This window comes from Caloenas nicobarica, chromosome 3 (genome assembly GCF_036013445.1).
Source record: "Caloenas nicobarica isolate bCalNic1 chromosome 3, bCalNic1.hap1, whole genome shotgun sequence".
In the NCBI taxonomy this organism is placed as follows: Eukaryota; Metazoa; Chordata; class Aves; order Columbiformes; family Columbidae; genus Caloenas; species Caloenas nicobarica.
Window position 1 is genome coordinate 31,434,986 of NC_088247.1, and position 25,797 is coordinate 31,460,782.

At 40.7% G+C, this 25,797-nt stretch overlaps 1 protein-coding gene across 1 annotated transcript in view; it reads right to left on the minus strand.

Moving 5' to 3' along the window:
* Window positions 1-25,480, minus strand: part of COL9A1 (collagen type IX alpha 1 chain) — a 68,440-nt gene extending 42,960 nt beyond the window's left edge. Inside the window, exons 1-12 of the mRNA XM_065631663.1 lie at window positions 25,467-25,480; window positions 25,072-25,145; window positions 23,612-23,689; window positions 23,341-23,473; window positions 14,835-15,231; window positions 6,271-6,348; window positions 5,276-5,296; window positions 4,115-4,189; window positions 3,522-3,557; window positions 3,357-3,419; window positions 1,474-1,527; window positions 816-851 (exon numbers count right to left, since the gene is read on the minus strand). Of these exons, the coding sequence (XP_065487735.1) occupies window positions 816-851; window positions 1,474-1,527; window positions 3,357-3,419; window positions 3,522-3,557; window positions 4,115-4,189; window positions 5,276-5,296; window positions 6,271-6,348; window positions 14,835-15,231; window positions 23,341-23,473; window positions 23,612-23,689; window positions 25,072-25,145; window positions 25,467-25,480 (1,059 nt within the window). The remainder of the gene's footprint in view (window positions 1-815; window positions 852-1,473; window positions 1,528-3,356; window positions 3,420-3,521; window positions 3,558-4,114; window positions 4,190-5,275; window positions 5,297-6,270; window positions 6,349-14,834; window positions 15,232-23,340; window positions 23,474-23,611; window positions 23,690-25,071; window positions 25,146-25,466) is intronic.
* Between the last annotated feature and the right edge of the window lie 317 nt (window positions 25,481-25,797).

A 25,797-nucleotide genomic window follows, 5' to 3' on the forward strand; every position in this document is an offset into this window, starting at 1 on the left:
TAATTAATGGGACAGGGTCAAAAATACAAAGATGTAGTCAAAGATACAGAATTTCACAGCAAGTAGTGCTATATCAGAATACAATGCCTCTTCTATTCAATTCCATTAATTTATCCAATATTTATCTAATTCTTAATTAAATTTTAATTATGTGCAGCCCTATTACAATTTCAAGTTAGTCATCTTGTTCCATTACTCATTTTCCTTGAGGTTTTCCCTGGTTTCTTATATAATCTAAGCTTCTACATCCCAACCATCACTCATTTCCTCAACCCTGTAAGATTCCTAAAATTCACAATTATTTTCAGCCCCCAAAGATGGATATTAAATGCATCTGCTTGCCAAGTGGAACAGTACTCTTCACACGCCTTTTCTCATATTTTGTCTTGTTTTCATATGGAACAGGACAGGAAGGCCCATATAACATTTACACTTCAGCGATCCCATTTAAACACATGGCAAGGAGCTGAAACAGAAATAACTGTAGACTTACTTATGCAAATAAAACCTGAGCTCTCCTGTCTCTACAGCATTTTCACAGAGAGATGGAAAACAAAGTTAAGTGTCCAAAACTTGTGACCACATCACACACGCTCCTTTTCTATAGCATACAAACCAAACATCCTTTCAGTAATATCTGCACACTTTGATATAAAGGCAAAAAGGTTCCTTAATGTAGTACCTTAATATCTCCTGAGTTCTTTGAAACATCAGAAATAGTTTCTGGCTCTCCTTCACTACATATAATGGAAAGAATTCTTCATACTGATCTTGAGCTCTCAAAAGCCTCTTCATATACTAAATGTATTACTCACCGGCAGTCCACGAGCACCTGGCAGTCCTGGCTCACCCTTTAAAAGACAAAAATTGAATTTTTCAAGAGGCATTAGCATAAAGTTTTGTAAACAACATACAGGAAGATGCTCTCACCTTTCAGAGGGTATCATTTAGTGTACATATTCTGCAAGTATTATTCACTTTTTAAGGCTATGCTGGTTTCAGTGAGACTTGATAGAAAGGAAAAACTTTCTCAATATTAAAAAGATATAGCCTCAAGCCTTTTTTTTTCCCCAAAAAAACCCACCAAACAACTCAGACATTCTGATTACTCTGACTTCTGATGTGTATTTCATGTGTCTGATTGCTGATAAAGTCAAGTTTCACTGTTCAGGTTCCCGCTGAGTGTCACTATGACATAATTACATCACAAGATGCAAAGAGCCTCACCATTACTGAAGATGCTCAACATTAATGTCATCAATGTAATCCCACCATTCCTTACTGCTGCCTGGGGAATGGAAGTTGCTTTGTACTCTGTGAAAAGGGCCCAGCGTGTCTCTATTCTATAGATGTTTTAATATTGTAAGAAAGGCTGCAGCATTGCATTAGTTGCTTAGAGACAAACAAAAATCGTGCTTAAAAAATTAAAAAATAAAAGAACACAAATAATTTCATGCATGATTTTGTTCTTACCTTCTGTCCTTTTGGTCCTGTGGCTCCACGTGAGCCATCAGGTCCTGTGAGTCCCTTTGGAAGCAACATATAAAATGTTAATGCAAAGGTTACGTGGTTTTCTTGATACAACAGAAAACATTCTAAAAGATAGAATAATGAAGCTATTGAATTAGGTAAGTAGCTGCAGGAGACTTACAATTCAGATGCCTATTTACATGCACTGATAAAACTGCCCAAGCTCAAAGTACTAGCTTCTGGTGACAACCATCAGTGCCTGTGATATCTGTCCTTCAAAAATTATTCAGTTAAATCATAATTAAACTAAATGTGATCTCACAGGAAAAGAAAAAAAAAAAGGTTAGTTTTTGAACCATACTTGTCCAGCTGGCTAAAATTAAAAAGCAGTCATGTTATTATAACTATGAATTCATTTGGAGTTCTTTTGTTTTCTTTTGTTTCCAAATTTTTAACCATCTTACATGGCTTCGAAATTCCCAGATATCCATAAGAAAAGCCTTGTTTTCTCTGATAATTTGCTTTCAAAAGCTTACATGATCATTACAAGTAATTACTGTAGAGTATCTTTACTCAGTCTATTAAATCTGACACTGAAATAGTTTGTGAAAGAAAAATGAGATTTAAGAAGTCAGAACTGCCTCACCAATTAAACATGGAAGAAGGTATTATAAATCTAAAACCCCAATTAAAAGTTGAATGCACAGTGGGAGTACAATAAAGTCCCATGTTTTGTCTTCAAGTGAAAAAAAAAAAAGGCTCAGCATTCCAGAACACAGTTTTCTAGTATTACAGTTTCACTCATCCACTAATATGCGGGAATTTGCAAGTGTGAACAAATATGAGAAGCTGAGTTTAAAACATTCTGTTTCACCTGATTGCGTTACCATGAATTCTGGCAAGGAAAACAAAACCATGCCTTAAGTGAAAATCAGAAGCAGCAATGATTTTTTAAAAATCTGTTAGTGAGTTTTTGACATGTACAAATGGGTTGTGGTCCTGTATTATTTTCAGGAAAAAAATAAGTGGAATGAGGTACCATGCAAGGCAAGACCATTTCCTCTTACAGATCTGAAATTCAAACAGTTTAACTAAAGACTCTTCCAGCTCCATGTCCACTGAACTTCTGTTCAAAAGCAAACTAAAAATTAACCTCTAACAGTATTTCAATCTTTAATAAATATTAGGCTTTTTCACTTATATAGTTTGCAATACTCTCTAATATACTAGTTTGTTGTATATAGTCTTTATTTTTTATGTTTTAAATTATAAAAGTATTCTACCACTTAGGTAAATTAGACATAAGCTTGCCTACCTCCTGGCATAAGATCTAAGTACTAATGCAATAATCTTGCTTCATAGCAAGAAATGCTTTCAAACACTGCTCTCAAGAGAAATATCAAAGAGTTTCCCAAAAATGTATGAAGTTGTTTTTTATTGCCACTGATTTATTCAAGAGACACAACCTAACAGGCCATCAACACCAGATGATGTTGAACTTTATTCTTCTGTATTATTTTCCACAGAGAAAGGAAGATACACCAGCAGGTGCAGGCTCTGCTGTGGCTGAAGTCTGGGAGGTTGTTTATTTGGTTTTTTAGTAACGCTTCACCGTAACATCAGGTCTATAGGGTTGGTTTAATTTTTTTTCTTTGCATTTTCTCTGTTTTAGGCAACGAGGGCTAAAAACCACTAAACACAACCCCCTCCACATACCCCTTCAGGCATCAACCACCAGAGGCCCAGAGGAGGCGGGCTGCCTCACTGGCAGCTGTGAGGAAGCCAGAGACCTCAAAAGGAGGTCATGCATCTATAGAAACAGACTAAAACCAGGTATTTTTCTTAAAAAAAAAAAAAAAAGGAAGAGGAAATTCAGGTGTACTCACATCAGCTCCCGGCTCTCCAGGCAGACCAGGGGATCCGGGTTTGCCTGCATCCCCATCTGGACCCTTCAGGATTTAAATGGACAGTTAGACATGTTTCAGAGAGGGAAGAGGAAACAAAACTCAAAACCTCATGGGATCAAATGCAAAGTAGCTGAAATCACTTACCGGTGGACCAGGGGGGCCATTCGGACCTCTCTCCCCCTAACAAGATATGAAGAAGAAGGTATTAGTCAAAGTTACAGTGACCTTTTATGATCCCTCATGAAAAACACTGATTTACAGATTATCAAGAAAAATGCTAAACTGATTTTATTGTAGGAAATTAATATTAAACCCACATGATCTCTGTTATAGACTAACAGAAATAATCACAGAAACTTCTGAGAGGAACTGTGGGAAAATACGTGGTAGCTCCTATTGGGAACAACGTCACAAATCCTTATCATGCCTTAGTATGAGCAATACTACATAATCCGTTTTGAGCTCAGAATTATAAACCCCCTACACCCCATTTAAGGCAAATAATCATAGCATATGATGCTGATTACATAAAATAAATAATCCTGTATTTTCCACATCTGAGATAATCTGAAAGACCACCTTCTCCCCTTGGCCCAGCCTGCTATGGAGTGTGAGACTCATCAATTCCTACATGGATCTGCAGCCAAATCCTTGGGGTCAAATGCTGAGCATGAGGACAATGCAGGTACAGCTCCAGGCATTTCCTATTTCCTAAGTAGAGCATGGGAAACACTTACATCGATGCCATCAATACCAGGAACTCCTGGTGGCCCTGGTGGACCTGGCGGGCCTGGTGGACCAGGGAGACCTCTCTGACAAGGAGTAAAAAAAGAAAAAGGAGCAATCAGATCCTGGCAAACCTGCAAGAGTCAGTGCAGGGGGACTGGCACAATGAGAGGTGGCTTCTACAGGTCAATCAGGAGGTCACAGCTGTGATGAGGAGCCATGTCCTCACTCCATGCATGTCAGAACCCACAGACCCTATATCCCACCTTAGCTGTCGCTGCGATGACCAGCAACGCTCCCCTCATGGGCAGAATGGTGATGAGGTGTTCAGCCCCCCTCCCCGGGCCCGGCAATGCTGGCAGGGCCAGGGCAAGGCAGAGGGGGCTCGACCCCCCACCCCAGCAGGATTTGAACACGATAAGAACACGACAGGGTGGCAGAAATAAGGAGTGATCTTTGCGAATCAAACACTGAAATCCACTAAGCTACTCTAATTACTCATTCAGCTGACACAAAGGACACAGTCTTCCTAAGGGTTTGTGCTAGCAAAGAAAATTTAAAACAACCCTGTCCCTACTGCCAGGCTCAGCGGTTTCGCCTGTTTCCTCGGGGTTTCATTAGCATCTACAGAGGCGCTTTCTCAAAGCACCGGGCTCCTGAGGGGGAGGCTGGAGGCGCCACCAGCCAGTGGAAACAGAGAGAAAGGATTTTACAGGTCTCCGTCCCAATAATGCGGGGCTCTGTTCTCCTCAGAGCCAGCTCCGGCCACAGCCCCACAACCGTGCTCTGCGAGGCGGGGGGCAACCCGGGCTCTGCGCCTGCCCCTCGCTCCCCACTGTGCTGCTGCTCTGGACACCTTTCCTCCCCACACCAGTCTTGCCAGTAACAATCCATCCAGTGGTTGTCGTACACGGGGCTCAAGCCCTGCCATGTCACCAGGTGCCTGCCTGGTGCCCACCATGTAGACACACACGCATGACACCCACCGCCCCGTGGTCAACTCGCCTTTTGCCAGCACCACATCAGGGTCAGCTACAGCTACTGGGGGGCAGAAAAGGGCCGAAAACCATCCAAGGCGCCAGGGCCAGGGCACGACAGAGAGCAGCCTTCAGGTTCTCATCACCCACACCCTTTCCATGAGCACGGAGCACCGTCCCTTCCCTCACACTTACCTCGATTACCGTCTGGCTTATCTGCATGGGAGAAAAACAGAGTCAAAGTCAGAGTAAACTTACTTGAGCCAGGCAGAGGCAAACAACCTGCAGGAAAAGCCCCAAGGGCAGGAGGCCCCTCAGAGCCCGGGCCATGGCGGTGGAGGGACCGGCCTGCGGCTGCTGGGACGGGCGGCCGAGAGGTGAGCCCCGCTGCAGCCCCTCACTGCTCGCTGGCGCCTTGGGGAGGGGACTGGAGGAAAGCTGAAGGCTGCGAGGGGGAGGACTGAATGCCAGCAGCGCCTTAACCCTTTGCCCCGCTGCTGTTGCTTTGGGCACCGACCCTCACCTTCCGCGCCCCTCCCCGACACGGGTTCCCCGCCGCCAGGCTCCCCGGCAAGGCGGCAGCTGCGGGCGGGCGGCTGCGAAAACCCCTCCCGCCTGCGAGGCACAGCTTCCAGAGGCCTCCCACCCAAGCGCCGGGCGGCGGGGGGGACACAAAGCAAGTCACGGAAGGGTTAAAATGAGGCCGCTGCTGCTGCTGCTCTAGGGGCTTGGATTTCTAAAGGCACCAAATTGCAGGCAGGTATGGTAAAAACAGGCATCTCGGCCCAGAAAGGGGGACAAAAACCTGTGGGCTGCTGCGGGACGGGGCGGGCAGGGGCGCGGGGGCGGCATGGCGGCGGCAGGGCAGGGACAGGCACGGCAGGGGCGGGCAGGGCACGGCCGCACAGGGGCAGGCAGGGCAGGGGCAGGGGCGGGCAGGGCACGGCCGCACAGGGGCAGGCAAGGCAGGGGCAGGCAGGGCACGGCAGCACAGGGGCAGGCAGGGCAGGGGCAGGCAGGGCAGGGGCAGGCAGGGCACGGCAGCACAGCGGCAGGCAGGGCAGGGGCAGGCAGGGACAGACAGGGCAGGGACAGGCAGGACGGGGCAGGCAGGACGGGGACAGGCAGGACAGGGCAGGCAGGACGGGGCAGGCAGGACGGGGCAGGGACAGGCAGGACGGGGCGCTCACCCGGGCCGGCAACTCGCCGCAGGCTTCGCGCTGGGGTCGCAGTGGGTCGCAGTGAATCAGCATCCACTGGATTTCGAACTGGCAAAGCAGATAAAGATCACGTTAATTCGGGTCAAGGGGTCGCACACTGGCTGAGGGTGTAGTAGGAGGAACACTGGTCAGCTAAGGGCACGTTTTAAGAGGTAGGTATTTAATGATAATGGCTATGGGTGTATCGGAGAGCTCAGTCCGGATTAATACCCTGTCCTCTGTTCTACCCCTAACTCTAGAGAGCTTTTAAATACGGAACATAAACCTGTCGAGGGATTTAAAGAGAAGGTGAGATTCATCATGTGTCATTTTTTACATGTTCTTTATAAGCACAGACACTTTTCCTCGTGCTATGGTGGTTTTATTAAAGGACAGGCAAAATTATATTCTCTAAGTGGATAGCTGTGCCCATGAAGAATGGTAGGTGTGAGGACTGAAATGTGGTCTAAGTGTGAGAAGTTCAAAAAGCATGATCATATGCACACTGCCAACAGCCTGCAGCTGAGTGATATACATCTGTGGAATTTCACATCTTCTATGAACATTTGTATTTGGCACTGGAAAACAACATAGGATTAAGGCAAACCTCAGAAGCTGCAACCAAGTCTCCCTTGATGTGCTATGTAGACTAAAAAACATACCCTCTGCTGAAAGTTACTGAATAGCTCATCCAGCTTCAGAGGTATATCCATCGATATATAGTGCATCACATGGAATTTTAAGTACCGGAAGCATATTAAATCATGCATATTTATTGTATCTAAGTTTTAAAGTCTTGGGTTGTTTTTTCTCCCTATCACACAGGATCAGCTTGGCTTATGAACCACTAATTAGTGGTTTATCCAGAGATTTTTTGGTTTGATGATAAAATTTAGAGGCTCCTATTGCTTCCTCTTCCTTGTGGATGGCTGAGGAGCTGGAGGGACAAAATTGGTTTTTTTCTTGTTACAACATAGAGCCCTCATATGGAAAAGTCTCTGATTTTTTTTTTTGAGAAGCTGAAAATAGAAGCGAGCGTTCAGGGACTTTCACTTCTTATTTCTTTGCCTCTCTGAGTCTTTCTTCGTATTCTACTGAGCTAAAGTAGCTCCCCACCACACCTCCCACAACATAATGTCTCAGTGCCTCCTGGCTGTCTTCTGTGCTCCCTCTGGGATATCTCATTTCTCTCTCCAGTCCCAGCCCATAACTGATGCAGAAGGCCAGCTGTCATTCTGAGATGCTTTCCTCTCCTGCCGTCATGCTTACATTCACTTAATTGTATACTGACTGCTAGAACTAATAAATGCTTTGAGTCTGAAGTCCTTTAAGATCTCTGCAAGACACACACATAACCACAAGTTGCTGCTTTTGTTTTTTGCTTTCGCCTTCACCACTTCAGTGCCGCCACTACTGAAATCCTCGCTATCACATCTCTGTTCTGCTTGCTTTGCAGTTATCAGTTTCCAGAGTGCTGAGAATATAGCACAGTAGAGGCAGTACCCTCCTTTCTTTTACCTGTTATCTGACACCACTATCTGTGAGTTGATTCTCTACCTCCTTTATCCAATTCTAGTTTTAAAACCTTTCCCAGTCCTTAATAATAGACAACTGAATGTCATAATATACATATTAAAGAACTGAATGTATACTGTATTTTAATACTAAAAGGCAGCAATACAATAATAAAAATAAGAGAGTATCTGAAATCTGAAGAGCGGGGTTCATAAAAAGGCATTAAACTGGGATCAAATGATACCTGTATGATAATACCATACAGCTAGATTCTGAGTCCTGAGTCTCTACGTTATTCACCTCTGAAGCTCACTTCCAGAGAGAGAGAAGTCCATAACTGGCTCTAAAGCAGTTTATAATCTATTTCTGATTTAAAATAAGATAGACATGGTTTTAAGTGACAGATTTTCTACTTTTTCAGTTTGTCTCTTCAATATTAAAATTATACTAAGTAATATTTAAGAGTCATCCATTCAGTAGTTAGGAAATACCGTAATTAAGGTTGCCTGTACAAATTTAATCTGTACCTAAACTGAAATTTTGTGATCCACAATTCTTTCCTTAGAATGCTTCCCTCATTCACAAGAGTGAATGAGCAAGGCTGTGGAAATGGTTCTCATACTGCAGAAACTGTAAGTTTGGAAGTAAATCAGGCAAAAGGTCGTAAAAAAGAAAGAGTGGCTTTGTGGAAAAGGCAGACAGATGCCACTGAACGAGCCTGCTTTTGCTTCATAGCTCTTGAATAGTGCTGACAAATTATTTAAGTCAAAATAGCCACACTAGAGAGCAGTAGGAAGGAATGGATGCCTGAAATAAAGTATCTGGGTACAGATTATGCAAAAAGGCTTATCAGTAACAACTGTAACTGAAATTGATAGTCTTGGGCTGTGCTTTCAACTTGTAACATGGTACAAAATCTGTAAACACTGAAAAAATTACTTTTAAGACTTATCACCAGCAGCCAATATCTGCATCAGCACATTCTGGTTTTTTATGTAGATAATAATTGCCTTTGGTTGGTTGGTTGGTTTTTCTCCTACTTTTTCAGGGAGGGTGTGCGTGTGGGTTTTGGCTTCTGTACTAGGATGAGAAAGATTTGAGATTATAAAATGCCGATTACTAGCTTGTGTTAGACTTTGATGCATGACTCTCCAAGTGCCAATATCTGTGTCTTAAGAAAACACTACTGACAGATGAGTATTCATTTTTAAAGTCTGAACCCAGTTTTTCAACTTCGAACATAACCAATATTAAAATAGAGATAAATTTATTAATGAGCTTATAAGATGTGATTGCTGCTGTTGCAACTTGCCTCACTGAGCCAGGAAATCCTTTTAGTGCCTCCTGTGTTTTCTTCAATGTTTCTGAATGGCCAACCAATCACTTTGTTTTGTTCAAGTTGGGATTTGAGTGGTGAGCCTTAAGTAAGGCCTGGTACTCTCTCAAGTTTAAGACACACAGAAAAAAAAATAACTGAATAAATGAGGCAGGCATCCTATGCAGGAAAAATACCTCACATTTTTTACAAAACACTGTACTGTAATATGAATGCAAAGGGAGTTGAAATATTTTGAACATGCACCTTTAACTTGACATTTCTTAGTTCACAGTTCCTTAGTCAGGCAGCATTATTTAAAAAAAAATAAATAAACTGTGCTTGTTCTGTAAATTTTTTTGCTTAGAGCTTTTGTTACTGTTTTGAGGCTATATAAATAAAAAAATGAGATGAAACGTGTTTGACTTTTTTAGAATGAAAAATAAAACTCTTTTGTTGGCAACATAGTAAAAGGTGTGACTGTCCTCCAACTGATTTTGAAGAGGTGAGAGAAGGGCCAGTATGTCTTAGCCTTGCTGTCAAGGTACATTTTCCCTCACCAGTATTTCACAAGAATCTTTTGATTATATTTAGCTGATTTAAGGAACACCACTATTCTGAAGATGTCTCATGTAGTTGTTCTGTCGATATAAATATGAAGTTTTACTGAAGATGAAGTACAGGTACAAACTTCTCAGAAATTAACCTCAGATAAATCGAGGGTAATCATAAAGCAAAGTTATTACAATGTAATCCTTTAAGACCCAGAGGTGTTTAAGACCCATAGGTCAGTATTTCTGACATCAATTTTCCAAGATTCCTGCAGGATTTCCATTTAATTCTAATTTCTTAATCAGCACAGATATAATTGGATCAGCTATGTCTGTCCGTTCACTGTTTTGTCCTCTTAAGTTCTGCGGAAATGCCTGCAAATGCCCACAGCTTTGCACATCCCAGTATCAACTATGCAATTCAGCTCTTACTAGTGCTTTAGAGGAGAGAGGTGAAGGTTAGATGTAAATGAGACCTAAATATCTAGAGCAGTATTTTCAGCATAGTGTCAGTCGTAAGAAAGCATTCAGCAGTACTGTAGGCTTTAAGGAAAACCATGACACTCAGAGCACATTTGCAGGTCCCTTCTGGGAGAGGTGGCTCCCTGTGCCTGGCTGGGCTGTTGGTGCTTTGGGGATGATTCAGGGGAAGACACCCCTTCAGGGAAAGTACAACTCAGCCCAGCAATTCTCAGGCAAAGGTTTTCTATAATTTTTTGTTAATGGTACCTATGCTCATTCTACAGGGAGCCTGCTGTCAGCTCTTTGTGCTTTTGTTAAGTGGCCAAGAGTAAGCTACACATATTTAAACATATCTCATTCTAAGAGCTATTTTGAACACATTTTATCCATTTTCCTACATCTTTGTAATGGGTTTTGGAGCTTCACTTCCTTCGCAGCTTTTTCAAAGTCTTACAAAATTACAGCGAATTCTCGTGTTACTGACTTTCCATAGCAGGGGTTCAGCCTTCTCAATGTGAGACTTCACAGGGTGAAAAAAAACCTGAGATGTGACTTTTTACAATTCACACACATAATCTGTTCTAAGGTGTAAATTAATCCCCGTTCAGCAAATATTGATAAGCAGCTTCATCTTAGGCATCACAAGTCATGCAGCTACCCTGAACTAGTTAGCAGCATTAAATGTCATTTCTAGCAAAGTATTTAGTGTCTATTATGACAAAATTGGGGTAATGGCTCTGAAATTGCAGAAACTAAGGCAATTTCTATCAGCTCACAGCAGTTAATCTTTGAGCAGGAAGAAATGAATGCCCTTACCTTTCTATAGAAAACACATCGTTTAGGAAATAAGTTCTTTTTCAGTTTTGAAATGATGATATATCTTGTACTGCTTGGAGTTTATAGTAGATTATTTGAATTACTTTTAGATAAAAAGAACTATTTTCTTTTTTATCTAAAAAAGTCAAAATGCAGCTGTAAACCTGTATAAAAATTTGCCCTCCATAAAACATTCCAGAAATCCTGGAATAAATCTTTCTAAAGGCTCAAAGGCAAGACGTAGTTTCTAGTGGAACTCTGCCTATTACTCTCCTAGGCAATCGTAGTAACAACAAGCAATAAAGAATCTCTTTTAAAATGACATGTATTACAGTGCACCTGTGAGAAGTTGACCTATTCTGCAAGATAGAGCACTCACAGAATACTGCAAAAAAAAAGAATAGGAAATACACTATTTATGTCTTTTAAAAATTATACTACTGGAAGTAATATACTTCAACAATGCCTGGAAATAAATTAGAAATTGTGCCTGGGACATACTAAATAACCAAGACTTGTGAGATGTTTAAACTGAGTGTAGTCAAGAAAGTTAAAGGATAAGCCTAGAATATCCCCAACCATAGATTCATTTACTCCACTTAAAGAGAAACTAAATGCACAGGATAAAACAGAAACTTGTGCAATATAAACAGCCATTTAAAAATCACTAGTCCATCAGCTTGTGTGTTTTCTTTATCATAATTTCAGAGAATATGGTCTTCCTAAATCTACCTTTTTATAATATCAGGTTTGACCACTACCGTTGTCAGTTCTGACTTCATTGCATAGGCCATACAATTCAATCTAGTGAGTCCTTTTTCAAACCCATGGTTCTGTCTGAATTAAAGTGTATTTTTAGACATCCAAACCTGGTTTAAAAATACAATGTCATGCTTACTTTCTTCCATCCTTGATAATTTGTTCCAGTGCTTCACTATTCTTTTTGTCAAAAAATCGCATCATATCCCTGTTTTAAGGTCTTCCTTATGGAAAGGTTTGGTTTTTTCATAAGATACAGTAAGTATGGCTGTATCTTTTCATAAACAAGCTACAAGTATAAACAAATATTTTGCATAAGTGGTGAACTGTGAAAATTGCTCAATTCCATTTTGTGTTTCATCCTTGAAGAGGGTGTCCTATACTTAGCATTTTCCCTGACCTCAGGTAGCTTCACACTAGTGCCTAATGATGTAGTGCTTAATCATAGATGAGGCAGAACTTAATGCTGGACACTCTTCCCCCACCAGCTGCCTGAAGAGCCCAGCTCAGTCGGTGTTCCTTGTGCGTACGCCTTGCTGAAAAGAGCAAGTCTCTGCAAAACACGGGCTTGAGACGAGGATAAAATTCCAAATGTCCTCTGCTGCTTTTCCTGACTTCTTTAATCCTGGCCAAAAAGTGAGCCAGAGCACCAGCAGAGAAATGTGGGAAGTCCGAGTTCTTGCTAAGGCGATCTTAAACCACATCTCTCTCCATTTGTAGGCTGGCACTCTGAATCGTTACTTCCACAGGCAACAGGAATCCTCTTTGTTTTTGAAGAAATGACTCTGTGTCTAACTTGAGGCCCTGGGTTATTGTAGCACTGTGTGCTTGGTATTGCAATACCTTCATACTTATAGCTCACTGTGCATTTAATTTAAATATCTTCCAAAAGGGAATACAATATTGGAGTAGAAATTTTTTCATCCTAGTAACACGCATGGAACATGTAATCTTTTCATCATTCAATCCATCCTTTCATCAACCAGCATCCCTCAGAGCAGTCAGCAAAGCTAAAATATGTGTGCAGCTAATTGTTACATTATCAGCGTCATTTGATTACTTTGGAGTGATATTTTCGAAGACTAACTTTTGTTTTCAACAGAATTAGTATAACTTTGCCACTATTGATGTTTCCTAATCCACATCTATAGCAAGATACTAGATGGCCACTTTCAGACATCTTGGGCAGCTTTCTGTCGCCATTTTCCAAGTAAAACTGATTTTTGTCCAGTGCAATATAGTGACCTATAATACAGAGATTATGAAGCATGAGATGCTTCTTTTCTTGCAACATTTCCCCTTCCAGGTTGATACAGTGCTGGTTATCCTGTGACCGTATTTTCTGCAAACAATATGAAATACATGTAAAAAATTATATCTCACTTCACTTTTTTATTTCAAAGTTGTCCCCAGTGTAGGGGTATGGAAAATGGTTACAATTTTTGCCATCTTCTGCCATTCAACTCATTTTGAATTGACTACCCTGTACAGATAGATATATAGATATAGATATAGATATAGATATAGATATAGATATAGATATAGATATAGATATAGATATAGATATGAGTATGTTACCATTCATATTACATGTTCCTAACATACTTAGAAGATCCCTGGAAAAGGAACAGGACAATATATGGAACTTCGCAATGTTTTCTGCATTTTTTCCAACTGTATTTTGAAACTATTTGGTTTTAATCTACGAAGTGAATTCAGAAATAGCTTCCCAAAGTCTTAAATGCCATTTAGTGCCACCGTGGGACAAAATTGTTACATTATTCAGTATAAAGTGCAGTTATGACTCATTAGCTGAAAAAACACTAACTGAGGAAACATTTTCATGGATGTCTAAAAGGCAAAATACAGATGTGACAGCTACATTTTTTTCCGTTAGAAATTACAGGTATATCACTTTGTATGTGTTTTATATTAATCATTCATCTCAGAAAACAGATCAGATAATCAAATAATAAAATTCCTAAGGTTTTTCATATTCAGTTTTCTTAGTTGAAGGGCACAAAAGCACTCAATATTTACCATATCTCACCACCAATGTTATTTTTTTCATGAAAACAACTTTCCTCACAATGTAGTAGCACAAAGAGGATATTTTTGGCAGGTATAGAATAAGCATTTCCCTACCTGCTCTTGCTACACTGAATAAAGGAGCGACTCCACAGTGAGTTTAATTATCTGCTGCAAGGTACAGGGAATGTTAAATATCTAACAAAGGGATTCACAGAAGCCAGGATACAGGGGTGGGATGTCCTCAGCTGGCCAGGGGAAGAGTTGTGGAGATGGATGGGTGTTATGTCTCAGCTCTGCTGGGCCCTTTGTTTGGGTTGGATCTGTCCTCTGACACTACATTTATCCCTCATCGTGTTCATAAACAAGAACCTTCTTTAAGAGTTAGCTGTCGACTCCAGGCCAGCCTTTTGGAAAAAAAAAAATCTCAAGCTAATCAAAGAGGAAAAGCCACTGTCAACGTGATCATACCAGGTGGCACAATGATTTCGAGAGTCTCCTGAGGTATAAGATACTCATGATAATCACTGATTTAGCACTGAGATTTAAATGTGAGTCTCTTGCTTCCTGTGTGAAGAACAAATTAAATCACAAAGGACCTCCATCAACCTCTCTTACAGAAGATATTGTATTAACTATTTAAAATGTTTATTCCACCAGAGACAGTTAATTATCTGTAGCTGATGGTCGACTCACACATATGAGAGAGGGGTCCCAGTTCTTGCCTAATGAATGTTTCGCTTTCTTTGGTGGGAGTTACAGCCAATAAATCCATGTCCTGAGTCTTCCTTCTAGATCAAGCCTCACATGAAAAAAGCAAAGGAACATCCAACTGACAGACCCAGCCAGAGCAAAATCTGATAATGGAAGTGTGGATGTCTCAGACACTTCACTATGGAAACTTACACATAGGCTGGGTCATGCCTTACCTCATACAGTGTGTATATGTGAAATATTAAAAGCAAAGCTAGTACTTACCTGCCAAGGGGTTGTTATTTTCTGCCATTTTTGCTTTCAGAAAACATTTGAAGGAACATTCCACAAAAAAATATTAAGTGTAAAGATCCTATAAAACACTTTTTGCAGTAATAAAAGATTTTAGAACTTACCGGTACTGAAATTTGAGGATTATTTTTAAGTTTTCCAAGCACAGCAAAGCCATCAATGCTGATTTTTGCTTTTGGTTTTATGTTTAAGGATTCTATTTTAATACAGTCAATAAAAAGCGTGACACTGTTTGCTTCCACACTTATCATAAGCTTGTGCCACTGGGAGTCAAACAAGAAAGGCAAATGCAAAAATGATGCAGTTTGGAGACTTCCATCCGCTCCTTTATAAGAAAATTCAACACTTTTCACTTGACCGTTAAGATTCACTCCAACTTGTTCTTTCCCTGAAGAATCCTGAATCTGCCAAATAGTCCAGTATTTCTGAAGTGTGGCCCCAGTCATCCGAAAAGTAGTTAGAAACGAATATTCATCAGGCAATCCATTGGAATATATGGCGCTGTGTAGGATCAAAATACAGTACATTTGTTGTACATTTGTTCCGAAAAGCTCCACATATCACCACAGAGTAAGGAGAAACAGTTACTAAGAGGAACTATATTTCAACCATGCTTTTATCAGTGCTTTTCTGCATGCAGAGTCCCAAAATGAGATGTCTTTTTGAGTCATTAGTGTTGCTCAAGGCAAAGACAACTGGTTCAGAAATGTGGGTTCTTCTGACATTGTACAATATTTATGATAACCCTTTCTGACTGTAATGGATGGAGGAACAGACTCCTACTTCACATCTAGAAATTATATCCTACAATTATGCTGTTTCCTACTGTCAGACTTACAAAATCAGTCAGTGTAGTGTGGCTTTATAGTTGATTAGATAGTCAGTGCAGATCTGATTTGGTTTTGAAGACATCAGAATGTATTTTGCAAATGTATTTTTTTGTTCAGCCTGACAATAACCCTTTTGTTAATGTAGTAGCTATCACTTCAGCAGAAATCATTCATTGACAAATATACACATAGTAAGAACCCACACTAAAAATATATTATGTCCTGTAACATTCAACCACAAGACTACAAGCAGCAGGGAACAGATTTGCCACGTATAAAATGATTCGGTCTTTTGCAATTCCTATAATGTGAGATTTGGAAACACAAACAAGTACTACTGACTGTGTCATTGTGCAAAACAGTCGTGTCACTTTTTATCTCCAATATGTCAGTGAATCCAGTAAAATATTTTCAAAATATGCCTTTTCATATTCTAGTAATCCTAAAATTTTAGGATCTCAATCCAGGTAACATCAAAACATTATTTGCCAGCTATCCACATTTAAGAATAAGCTATATTTTAATAAATGTGTTAAGTATAGAGATATGCAGAGCTATTTTGTCACTAGCTTTCATTAGAATAACTTTTCAGGCAAGAAGGCGTTTTGAACAAACATTATTTTTGAGTGGCAGATCAATCCTAGCTCAGCAGGAATTTAGCTATCTTTATGAATCTCAGGCCTTGGGCTAAGGAAAAAAAAATTGAATCAATTAGTTCTTATTCTGTATGCTTGATGACTACTGATTTAGTGAGAGAATACTCCCAGATAAAGTCTCCACAGCTTGTAGTTTGGTGTTTAAGTGCTCAAAGCTGTAGTGCAATCGTATTCCAGCAGGCGACGGCACAGCCTCAGCAACATTTCAGTAGGGACTGTGGAAAGCCTGACAGCTACAGGAGCAGCTTCAGCAGATTAATAAACTGCCCAAACTGCTGGTGTTTCTCCTCTTTCCCCACAAGCCTGAAATACACCTGAAAGCTGGTGTATGAGGAAGAAGGATGTTTATCTGTAAGGTTATCTCAGTGCACAAGGTGTGGGGATATACAAAGGTGGGAGAGGGGACTCCTTGCCGTTATCTTTAAACTGTCTGCGATTTGCCATGACTTGTGTCTCTGTTGACCGCAGATGCAGCAGTCTGTCCCAGCTGGCTTTCTCTGACAGGATTTTGTCTAACTTCCTGTGTCCTCTTAATGTTTTGTTTCAGTTTGTATCTTGCCATCTTCAAGGCAAATGTCGATGCGTGGACATTGTACCTTTCCTCCTGTTCTGTGTACATTACTGTTCCAGTGTGTGCTACTGTCCCCTATCCTTCTGCAGGCTTCTAGCTTACACAATATATTTATACATTATTTCCTGCTCTAGGAACATACTCCCTTTCTGTATCCAGACACATTAGTCTCTTGCTAAGCTCCTGATCCAGTTCAGAACATCTTTTATGGCCCTTAGAGTCCTTCCTCCGTAATACCTCTTAAACAAGTATTTCAGCGTCCTCTGCTGCTAAAACCTTAGCTCGTCTGAGTCATTTATCTCTTCAACTGCTGAATCCCACTGTTTGCTCTTGCACAAGACCTGGTTTTACCTCTACCCTATCGAAGGTGGTATTGTTAGGTAATATAACTAGTCTCTGTGTGACATTCTGCTTTCTTGCTGTCAAGTTTGGTGACTCTAAGGGATCTGATAAACCGAGCTCTGCAGCTGAAGGAGGCATTGCTAATCCCAGATCCTCTGAGGAGAGGTTTTCATTCTTTCTCTGCACTGATAAGTGTTGCTGTCACGGCAATAGTGGTTACAATACCACACACATTCTCACCCCACCATACTGGAAGGAAAATTAAAAAAACCCACCCGAGTAAGTAATCATAGTTACATTTCTCAATTAGAAGATTGTTTATACCAGGCTGGAGACTGGCAAAAGAATTCTTTGTACCATATTTAGCTACAGTGTTAGGCCTTTACAAGCCATCATATGGATCCTCCTTGTTTCTCAGAAATTAAAATACAAAAAGAATGGTTAATTTTTAAAGTGATACACAAAGAAGATAAACTGCGTAAAGGCTTCTGGCCTTGGTAAAAGAGAACTAAATTAGAAGAAATGCATGTAGAACAGTAAACTTACAAAGTCAGTATACAAACATGGACAAATATTTACATGTTTTAAAATGTTTAATAACTAGTCAGAATAGCTGCTGACTTTAGCCTAAAGACTCAGTATCAGAAAGGTGACTCAGCATGACTAAGCACAGCGTGACCCATTGCCAGAAAGGTGCTCTGCAGGGGATTGTTGCTGTGTAAGATTTATACCTGTAATTCTACAAGTAAAGCAGAAACAGATTTTCATCTCAGTTACTCCAACACTAATGAAAAACAATTCCATCACTTCAGTGGTATCAATGTATTTCACTACACGGTTTCTCCCAAAGCCTGTGATCTTTACGTAGGCAAAACACTACTGAAGTCAACAGCTTAAAACACTAACTATTTGGAAGCCATGGCAAATTTATCATAATATTAAAGTAAACAATTATAGAGAAGTTATTCCTCCATCTAACTGTGAAGAGTGTTGGATTCTGTAATCCTCTTGAACAGCTGATAACTGTATAAGCACTTGAATTATTTCTATTATTTTTTTTAACATACATGTTTCCAGTTCCACTAACTTATGAGAGTAAACCAATCCATTTTAAACTTGGAACCAGGCAGATGAGCAAAAGAGGAATTAATATGCAAAATTATTTCAGGTGCACAGACCAAATTAAGCCCTGCCCCACTTCCTACCTGCTTAAAATTGTGAGGGATATAAGCTACCAGAGCATTTTTAAAATTCTTTTTTGTATCTTAAGTTTCTAAGATAACAGTCTAGTCCTGCTTTCCTTGTATATTCAGAACTATTATTAACTGATTTAAGTGTGAAATGAATGCAAGGTCAGACCAATATTTTATCAGATATTTGAGTCCTTGCTTAATTTTTTAAAATGCAGGTTGGAGGCAGGGTGAGATTGAAACATTTGTAGTTAGTAATTAGGGAACTTCTGAAAAACTCCTGTTTTCTTTTAATCTTTTTCATAAATACCTAAGAGTGTTATTAATCCTGTACCTTAAGTGCTTACCAGCAAGATTTCTTTAAGATTTCAAGACTAAGTCCTACCAAGGCATCAATATATCTGAGATAAGTCATCTGGTTAGGTGGTGGAAGCCCTGAATAGTGCCACTTCAGGATTCATCAAGCACGGCAAGTATTTTAAGAGGTTAACTAAGTATTAATTTGAATACTACCAAATAACTGCTTATTTTATTAAACCTGTTTCTTTAAGAGTTAGTTTCCTAGGTGAGCCCCATTGCCCACTGAGATAACTTACCCCTTGCTAAATGAAGATTTTAGAAATGTTAGTACAACCCACTAGAGGTGTCTGCAGAAATTTCTCTGGCCAATCTCATGATAAGGCAGTATTATATACCCAGCCGTAGGGGGTTTCTTTGCACAAGCTTGAGTCACTTGTGTCTGCACCTCCTGAAGCCTCCTAGAATCACAGCTGACCTGGCAGGTGCTATCTGGCAGCCATCAAATAAGCAATAACAATAAAGCCTAGCTAAGTATTTTTAAAAACTGTCCAAAGTCATTAGCCAGAAGTCATTTACTAGGACTCATTACTCTCAGCTGGTCTCTATTCTTCAGAAACCTTCAATTCTGAGTTAATTATTTTTCTTATGAGCTAATTAGCTTCTTAGCTGCATTTTGTCTTTTCCATTACAGTGTCATCATCAATATCAATGGAGTGGTACTATGTACGATATCTTACTTGTAATACAAAAATAAAAGCACCTGAAGAACTTCGGTGGCTGGAAGTAGAAAAGCCAGACCTTCAGGCATATGTATTTGAGGAGTATTACTTCACAGGGAAGCATTATTCCCAAAGAAAAAACAGGAAACCAGCCTACAAAATTCTCCGGATGTTCCAAGCTTACTGATAAAGCTTTATAAACTTCCTATTTTCATTTTATAATTTCTTGTCATAATGTGTTTGTCATGTCACCTCTTAATGTAGTCTGCAGTATCCACTACCCCAAATATAAAGACTGTTCAAAAGGCACCTTCAGCTTTTATGTTGCTCTGCTTTCCACTGAGATGAGGATGCAGGCAAAGAGATACCATTTGTAGACTCATAGGCTGCCTTCATGCTACTGAATTCAATGTGCCCAGATCTGGTCTCTGATACTAAGTTCAGCTGGCTTGAAAAATTTAAACCCACATACTTCCAAAATATGATGACCATATGCAAGCTGCTTATTGGGAATCGTCCACAGCCTATGTTAGCTGCCAAGCTGTGCCCAGGAATGGTTTAAACATTGCTAATTAGCCTGGACCTGAACCATGCTGAGGTCTTGTTTAATTTTTTAACAGCATAGACTATTGAGTGTGAATGCTTTGGAAAGCTCCCTGACATTAATTTATCAATGTGGACATAGGGGCCTTGTGGTATGACACCTGCATTTATGAAATCAAACAATTAAGATTTCATCTAGTGCATAAAAATAGCTAGCCCTTTTCCCCTATGTAAAAACATAGCATGAACATACTCCTTTGTGCTAATACATTTTTTAAAGCTTACAATTAAAGATCAATGCAATTATTATTCAAATTGCCGGTATTAATTTTGTACTTACTAACTGGTGGACACCTACAACAGGTACATAGATTAAATGGAAGAATGACAGAGTCACCTTGTCAGAAACAATGGGTATGAGTCATGCCAGCTTCACAGGTTCTTATTACATGAAGCACCCTGTGTTGATTCTTCAGCACATTTTATGCCAGAAGCACCAATGGCCAATGGGAATTTATGTGGACAATGCGAGAAGCTTAAGTCAAGACTTGTGTGCAATCATTTCTGTTCATTCTGGAATATACTTCTGGACCTTGGCAAGTATGCTAAGCAGCAAAAAGACCAAGCTACAATTAAGTAGTGTTTTAAGGAAACTATGTAAGCTTTTCAAGTCAAAAGCTATTGCTACAACAAAGACTGAATAAATACGCTGAGCCATGGCCATCTAATTGAGCTCTCCTTCCCATGCCATAGCCACTGTAACACGGACTTGTCTGTGTTAGTATAACAATCATATGCTAGTCTAAAAAATTATCTTATTATTCCTGATAAATGCTGCCTGAACGGTGACAGTCAAGCAAGCTCTCTGTGCTGATGCTGTAATTGTCTTCCTTGCCATTTCTGTGTGTCCGTCCACCTCCCCATCCCTTCCCCAAAAGCCTTGAATGCTTTACACTAGAGAATGGGCTTACTTTGAGTGTCACTGCCCTATTTCATAAGGCAAGAGAAGACATTGTCCATGGCCATCAGTCTACCTGATATGGCTGCCCATTAATGAAGGTGTGAGAGGAGATCTCTGCAGCAGAGCAGGCATGGAGCCGGCAGATGCCTGACATGTTCATTGAGGCTCCATCCTCAGTGCTCCTACAGCACTCATGCCTTCATGCCTGTGTCAGCCGCCCAGCTCAGGAAAACAGTGCTGTGTTATTTTTTCCAAGCTCGCTCTAGTTTTGCCTCCCTCATCTCTTGGCGAAGCAGGAGCTTGCAGCGATGGCGGCGTGAACTGGGGGATCATACCCAATGTTACACCCAACGTGTACCTGCCCGGCGACAGCTCCGCCGGCCCCCGCCACCCCCGGGGCTCCTCCGTGCTCGGCGGGGCGGTGTTTCAGCACCGCGGGCACGGACAGCTCCCGGGCCGGGGCTTTCCGGGCGGCTCTTCCCTTCGCCTCCCTCCCCCCCTCCGGCACCGCCTCCTCTCCCGCCGCTGCCCTGCCCGATATTTGCGTTATCCTTAAATACTCCACGTGTGGATAAAGGCGTGCGGGGGGTGGCCGGGGGAAATGCAGCAGGTGTCCAGGGTTGCTGCAATGCCTGGGTCTGAGAATGCCAGAGCTACAGCCGTGCCATTAAAGATGCTCCATCTTGCTTGAGGTGCTCTGTATAACTCCCTAACTCCTGCAATGCTTCTCAGGCATTGCTTCATCCCAAATTCATACCACTAAAACTCACCTACCATGCTGCATTATAAAGATTATGTGGAGAGTTCTGGGTTTTTTTCTTTGTTTTGTTTGTTGTTTTGTTGTTGTTGTTTTCTTTGGTGTTTTGGTTTGCGGTTTTGTTTTGGTTTTTTTTTAAATATTGGAAATGGTCTAAGGTGTGCCTCTCCTGTGCTCTTAGCCTCAAATACTTACTGCCAACATCACTCCTTCTGAGTCAGCTTACTGAGAGGGGCAGACTTTAAAATAACATGGGAGCAGAGCGGCAAGATGAGGCTCAGTGCCAGAGGAGCAGCACACACTGATGTTCTAGAGCGCTGGGACTCAAACCTCTGGGGGAGGACACTCACCTCAAGTGACTTTTTAGTTTGAGCCAGGGCCAAATTTCAGGTATACCATGAGGCAGCATTGCAGTGTAAAAACACAGTGTTGCCTGGGAGTACCCGTCAGTGTCTTGAATATAGTAAATTTGTGATACTGCAGCACCATACCCATTCAACAAGCCCAGTGGCAGCAGTCAGCTCAAATGCCATGGTGTGTTAATGCAGCTGGTATAGGCTTGATCAGGGATAACTTCTGTATATCAAGCATATCTCTCACTAGAGCCATCTATAGCAATGTTTAGATTTTTCTTAAATATGAAAATATTACAGCTTTGATAGCTCAGATGGTTTCTGAGCTAAGAAGTATGAGTTGAAAATCTGAGAATCTCCAACTTTTAGTGAAATGAAGATCCCACTTACTGTCTGTGGCTGGATTCACATTTATGCATTAGCAGCCTTGATTTGCCACTGGGATGGAAAGTAGTCATGAGTCCAATGCAACCAACTGGTTAAGCTGTAAACTAGCTTAACCTGGGGGCTATGAAGGTAAAAGCCAGGGAGGAATGCAGAAAGCAAAAGTTGTCAGCGATAGCCAGAGTATGACAACCACACTTTGCACTCCAATTATTCCTAGCTGAAACTGTAGTCCAATTAAAGGTCTTGCCAGTTAATTGCTGAGGAAAGGCATTCTTAATTACATAAGGTTTTGGACTAGAATACAGACTTTCCTAAGTTTGGCAAAGACATCTCTACCCTGCCGTATTGTCTCTGTTCCTTCCCTGGCAGCAAGTCTGGCCTATAAAGCACAAACACAATCAGACTCCTAAACTCTGGCTCCTATTGCAACTTGCCTGTGACATGCTAAATAGTAGTTGTCGTATTTTACAGATTAAGTGACCATAAATCACCCAGAAATATGCATGTACCCGTTAACCAGAAAGAAAAACAACAACAACAACAACCAAACAACCAAACAACCAACAAAACAAAAAACACCCAAACCTCTTATCATACCACAAATCAATTTTTATCCTACTTTGTCTCTTCAGTCCTTACATGATTGGAAGGATCCCTTTGTGTCAATATTTTGAGAAAAGTTTCCTCACTCTCTGTCTGTTACCTTTTCTTTGCCTCCTACCTCTTGTCTTGGCTTCACTTCCTAGAGGTGAATCCCTTTTTATCAGCAAATCTTGGGGTACCTTGAGCAATAGCATTGTTAGAGGAAAGTGGAATTCCCTGAAATTGCTGTTACAGAATCAGCCTGGTCTGGTGGTGGCAATGAAAAAAAATATTTGAACTCCTCTTACCCCTTCCAAAAGGTTTGCAAATTAGGTGATCTAGCTGGGGAGAGTATCTATCCCTTAAATGACCATATTGCAAAATATGTATATTTTAAAGTCAAGTAACTAAAGGCTTACCTGGTTGGGATCCTGAAGTCTACACTGGGTCCCAATTTATAAGCCACTTGAAGAGAAGTGGAGCCCACTACTCTCTGGATAATTCCCTGTGAAGCAGCTTTTTCTATTTGGAACTGAGAAATCAGGTCAAAGCCTACAAAAAAAAAAAAATGTCCAGAATGTAACTTTCATTTTATTTTAATCAGAGAATTATGCAGTCACAGTGCTGAATATACCCTGTTAAAGTTTCTGAACAGAAGATTTTTCCTGAAAAAGTAGGGATGCTACTTGCCTGGTAAGTCATCTTGGCCAATCCTGATTGTTGGGCAGAGATCAATTCTCTGACTGGCACCCAGAATGACTGGTAGTCCTGCAAAAAAGGGTGAATTTATTACCCATGTGCCTGCACATTGCCTCAGATCACCTTAAAAATTAAGTGAAGCAACTGTAAGAATATTATTAATTAGAGCTATAAATAATAATAATAATTAGATCTATGTAATAATCAATTTAAACTGTACTCATTGAAGTCAGAGGTCTAAGAAAATAAGCATCTGTTTCTAGAGACCTCCAAATTTAAAATTATAACTTGACTGATTATTTGATTATGGGTTTTTTAAGCCTTTAAATGAGAGTGTTACAATAATTCTTCTTTTGCAGAGCTATGGAGAAGTATTTGTAGCATAAGAAGGCCTGCTGTGTTAGGAGTTTTTGGTTTGGAACTTTTGGTGGTTTAAGCAAACTTGGAAAAAAAAGAAAGCCAGTTACCTAAATCAACAGTTTCCCTAGTCTCAAGGAAACTTAAATAAACCTCGTGCCAACTAAGGAGGCTGTTGAGAAACTGTTGGCATCTTTTCTATCCTCTCTGGTATTCCAGATTTTCCCACTTTCCTCTGTGCCACATTTCATCAGAGAATGATCATTCATAAAATACAGAGTGGGGGCAAGGAGGACTTACAGACCGTTTTTGTTGACCCAAACAAGAACATAGAAGAAATTAGTTGGAGGACACCCAATGTAAAAATCTATTTTTTCAGAATACCATCTGTCAATAAGCCATGTAATAAACATTAAAGCCTACAAGATTCCTCTAATTTGAGGAAGGAGGAAAGAAAAGTTAACATTTATTTGAAGAGTTTAGGAGTCATGTACAAGTCCAGTACTAGGTCAATCTGGAAAATGTTAGTAGAGTCTGGATGGGGAAGAATGAAGCTTGCAAGTTGGAAGGAGATGCATTTCTAACTACAGAGAGCCTCTTGTGTGCTGCAGGACTCCACCATAAATGTGGGTTTCCTTCTCACAACATAGACTTAAAGGGAACATTCAGGTTGACATGTTACACCTTAGAAACGGCCTCATTCTACATTATGTGATAGACATATGGCTGACATCCAGCCATTTACATTTTATGCCCAGCAAATAAAGTGTAACCAGTTTGTTGCCACAGGTAGCAGAAGAATATCTAACTAGAAGTTCTGAAAGATGCAGGGAGGTTTGTGTGCTGTATCTATTACTATATCCCGATTTTAATCCTTACCTTACAAATATATCTAATAGAGAGCTTAAAATAGCACACACAGCTTGCTTTTTCTCCTCTTTCTCTTATACATGCATCCATACATACACATAGACAGTTCTTCCTTTCTGTGATGGCTAGCTAGAGAGCACTTTAATTTTGAATAAGCTCAGAATATTTATTTTGACAATCAAAATTAGAGAAAGATGAAATGCAGATGAAGTCTGTCTCCTTACTTGATTGATGCTGGATGGTGGCTGAGATGAAAGACCACAGGAAACTACACACGTAAAAGCAAGCTGTAATTTTCCTGTAAACAGAAAGAAAACTCCAGTATGAATGTATAGTTTCTGACAGATTCTGTTATTGACTTTCTCCTCAGAGCCATGCATATTAAATGTATAAAAACCTGAGTTAAGGATTTATGAACAAATTTGACAAGACAATTTCTTTACATGAGAACTTTTTATCTTTGCCTCATTATAAAACATGTCAATAAAGCTCTTTCTATTACCATTTCCTTCATGTAACGCTGCCATAAAACCAAACAAAGGTGTCAGCTGGCAGGGACAGCTCTAACTGTTCTAATCCCTTATTTACAGATTTCTCTAAATCCCACTTGTTCTCTTACCAGTTGCTTTTCATCTTCCCTGCTGGCTTTCTTCACTTCTCTCATGTGAAGACGGGGTGTCTAGAGCCGCACTCTGTGCTTGCCTCTCATCGGCCCGTGGAGGAGAGCGGCAGTGGGTGCAAGCGGCTCCTCCTGCCCCGGGCAGGACCCAGCAGGGAGGGAGGTGCCGGCTGCGGGGTCTGTTTTAATCTTGCCAAGGGAAGGAGGTGGAGGCTGGACAGACGTGTGTGTCCTGGTGGGCTCTGAGGGCGGACCTCTGGAGCCAGTTGAATGTAAAGAAGCCAAGAGAACGAAGAAAAGGCTGCTGCTTGCACCAGCATCAGGGCAGGGA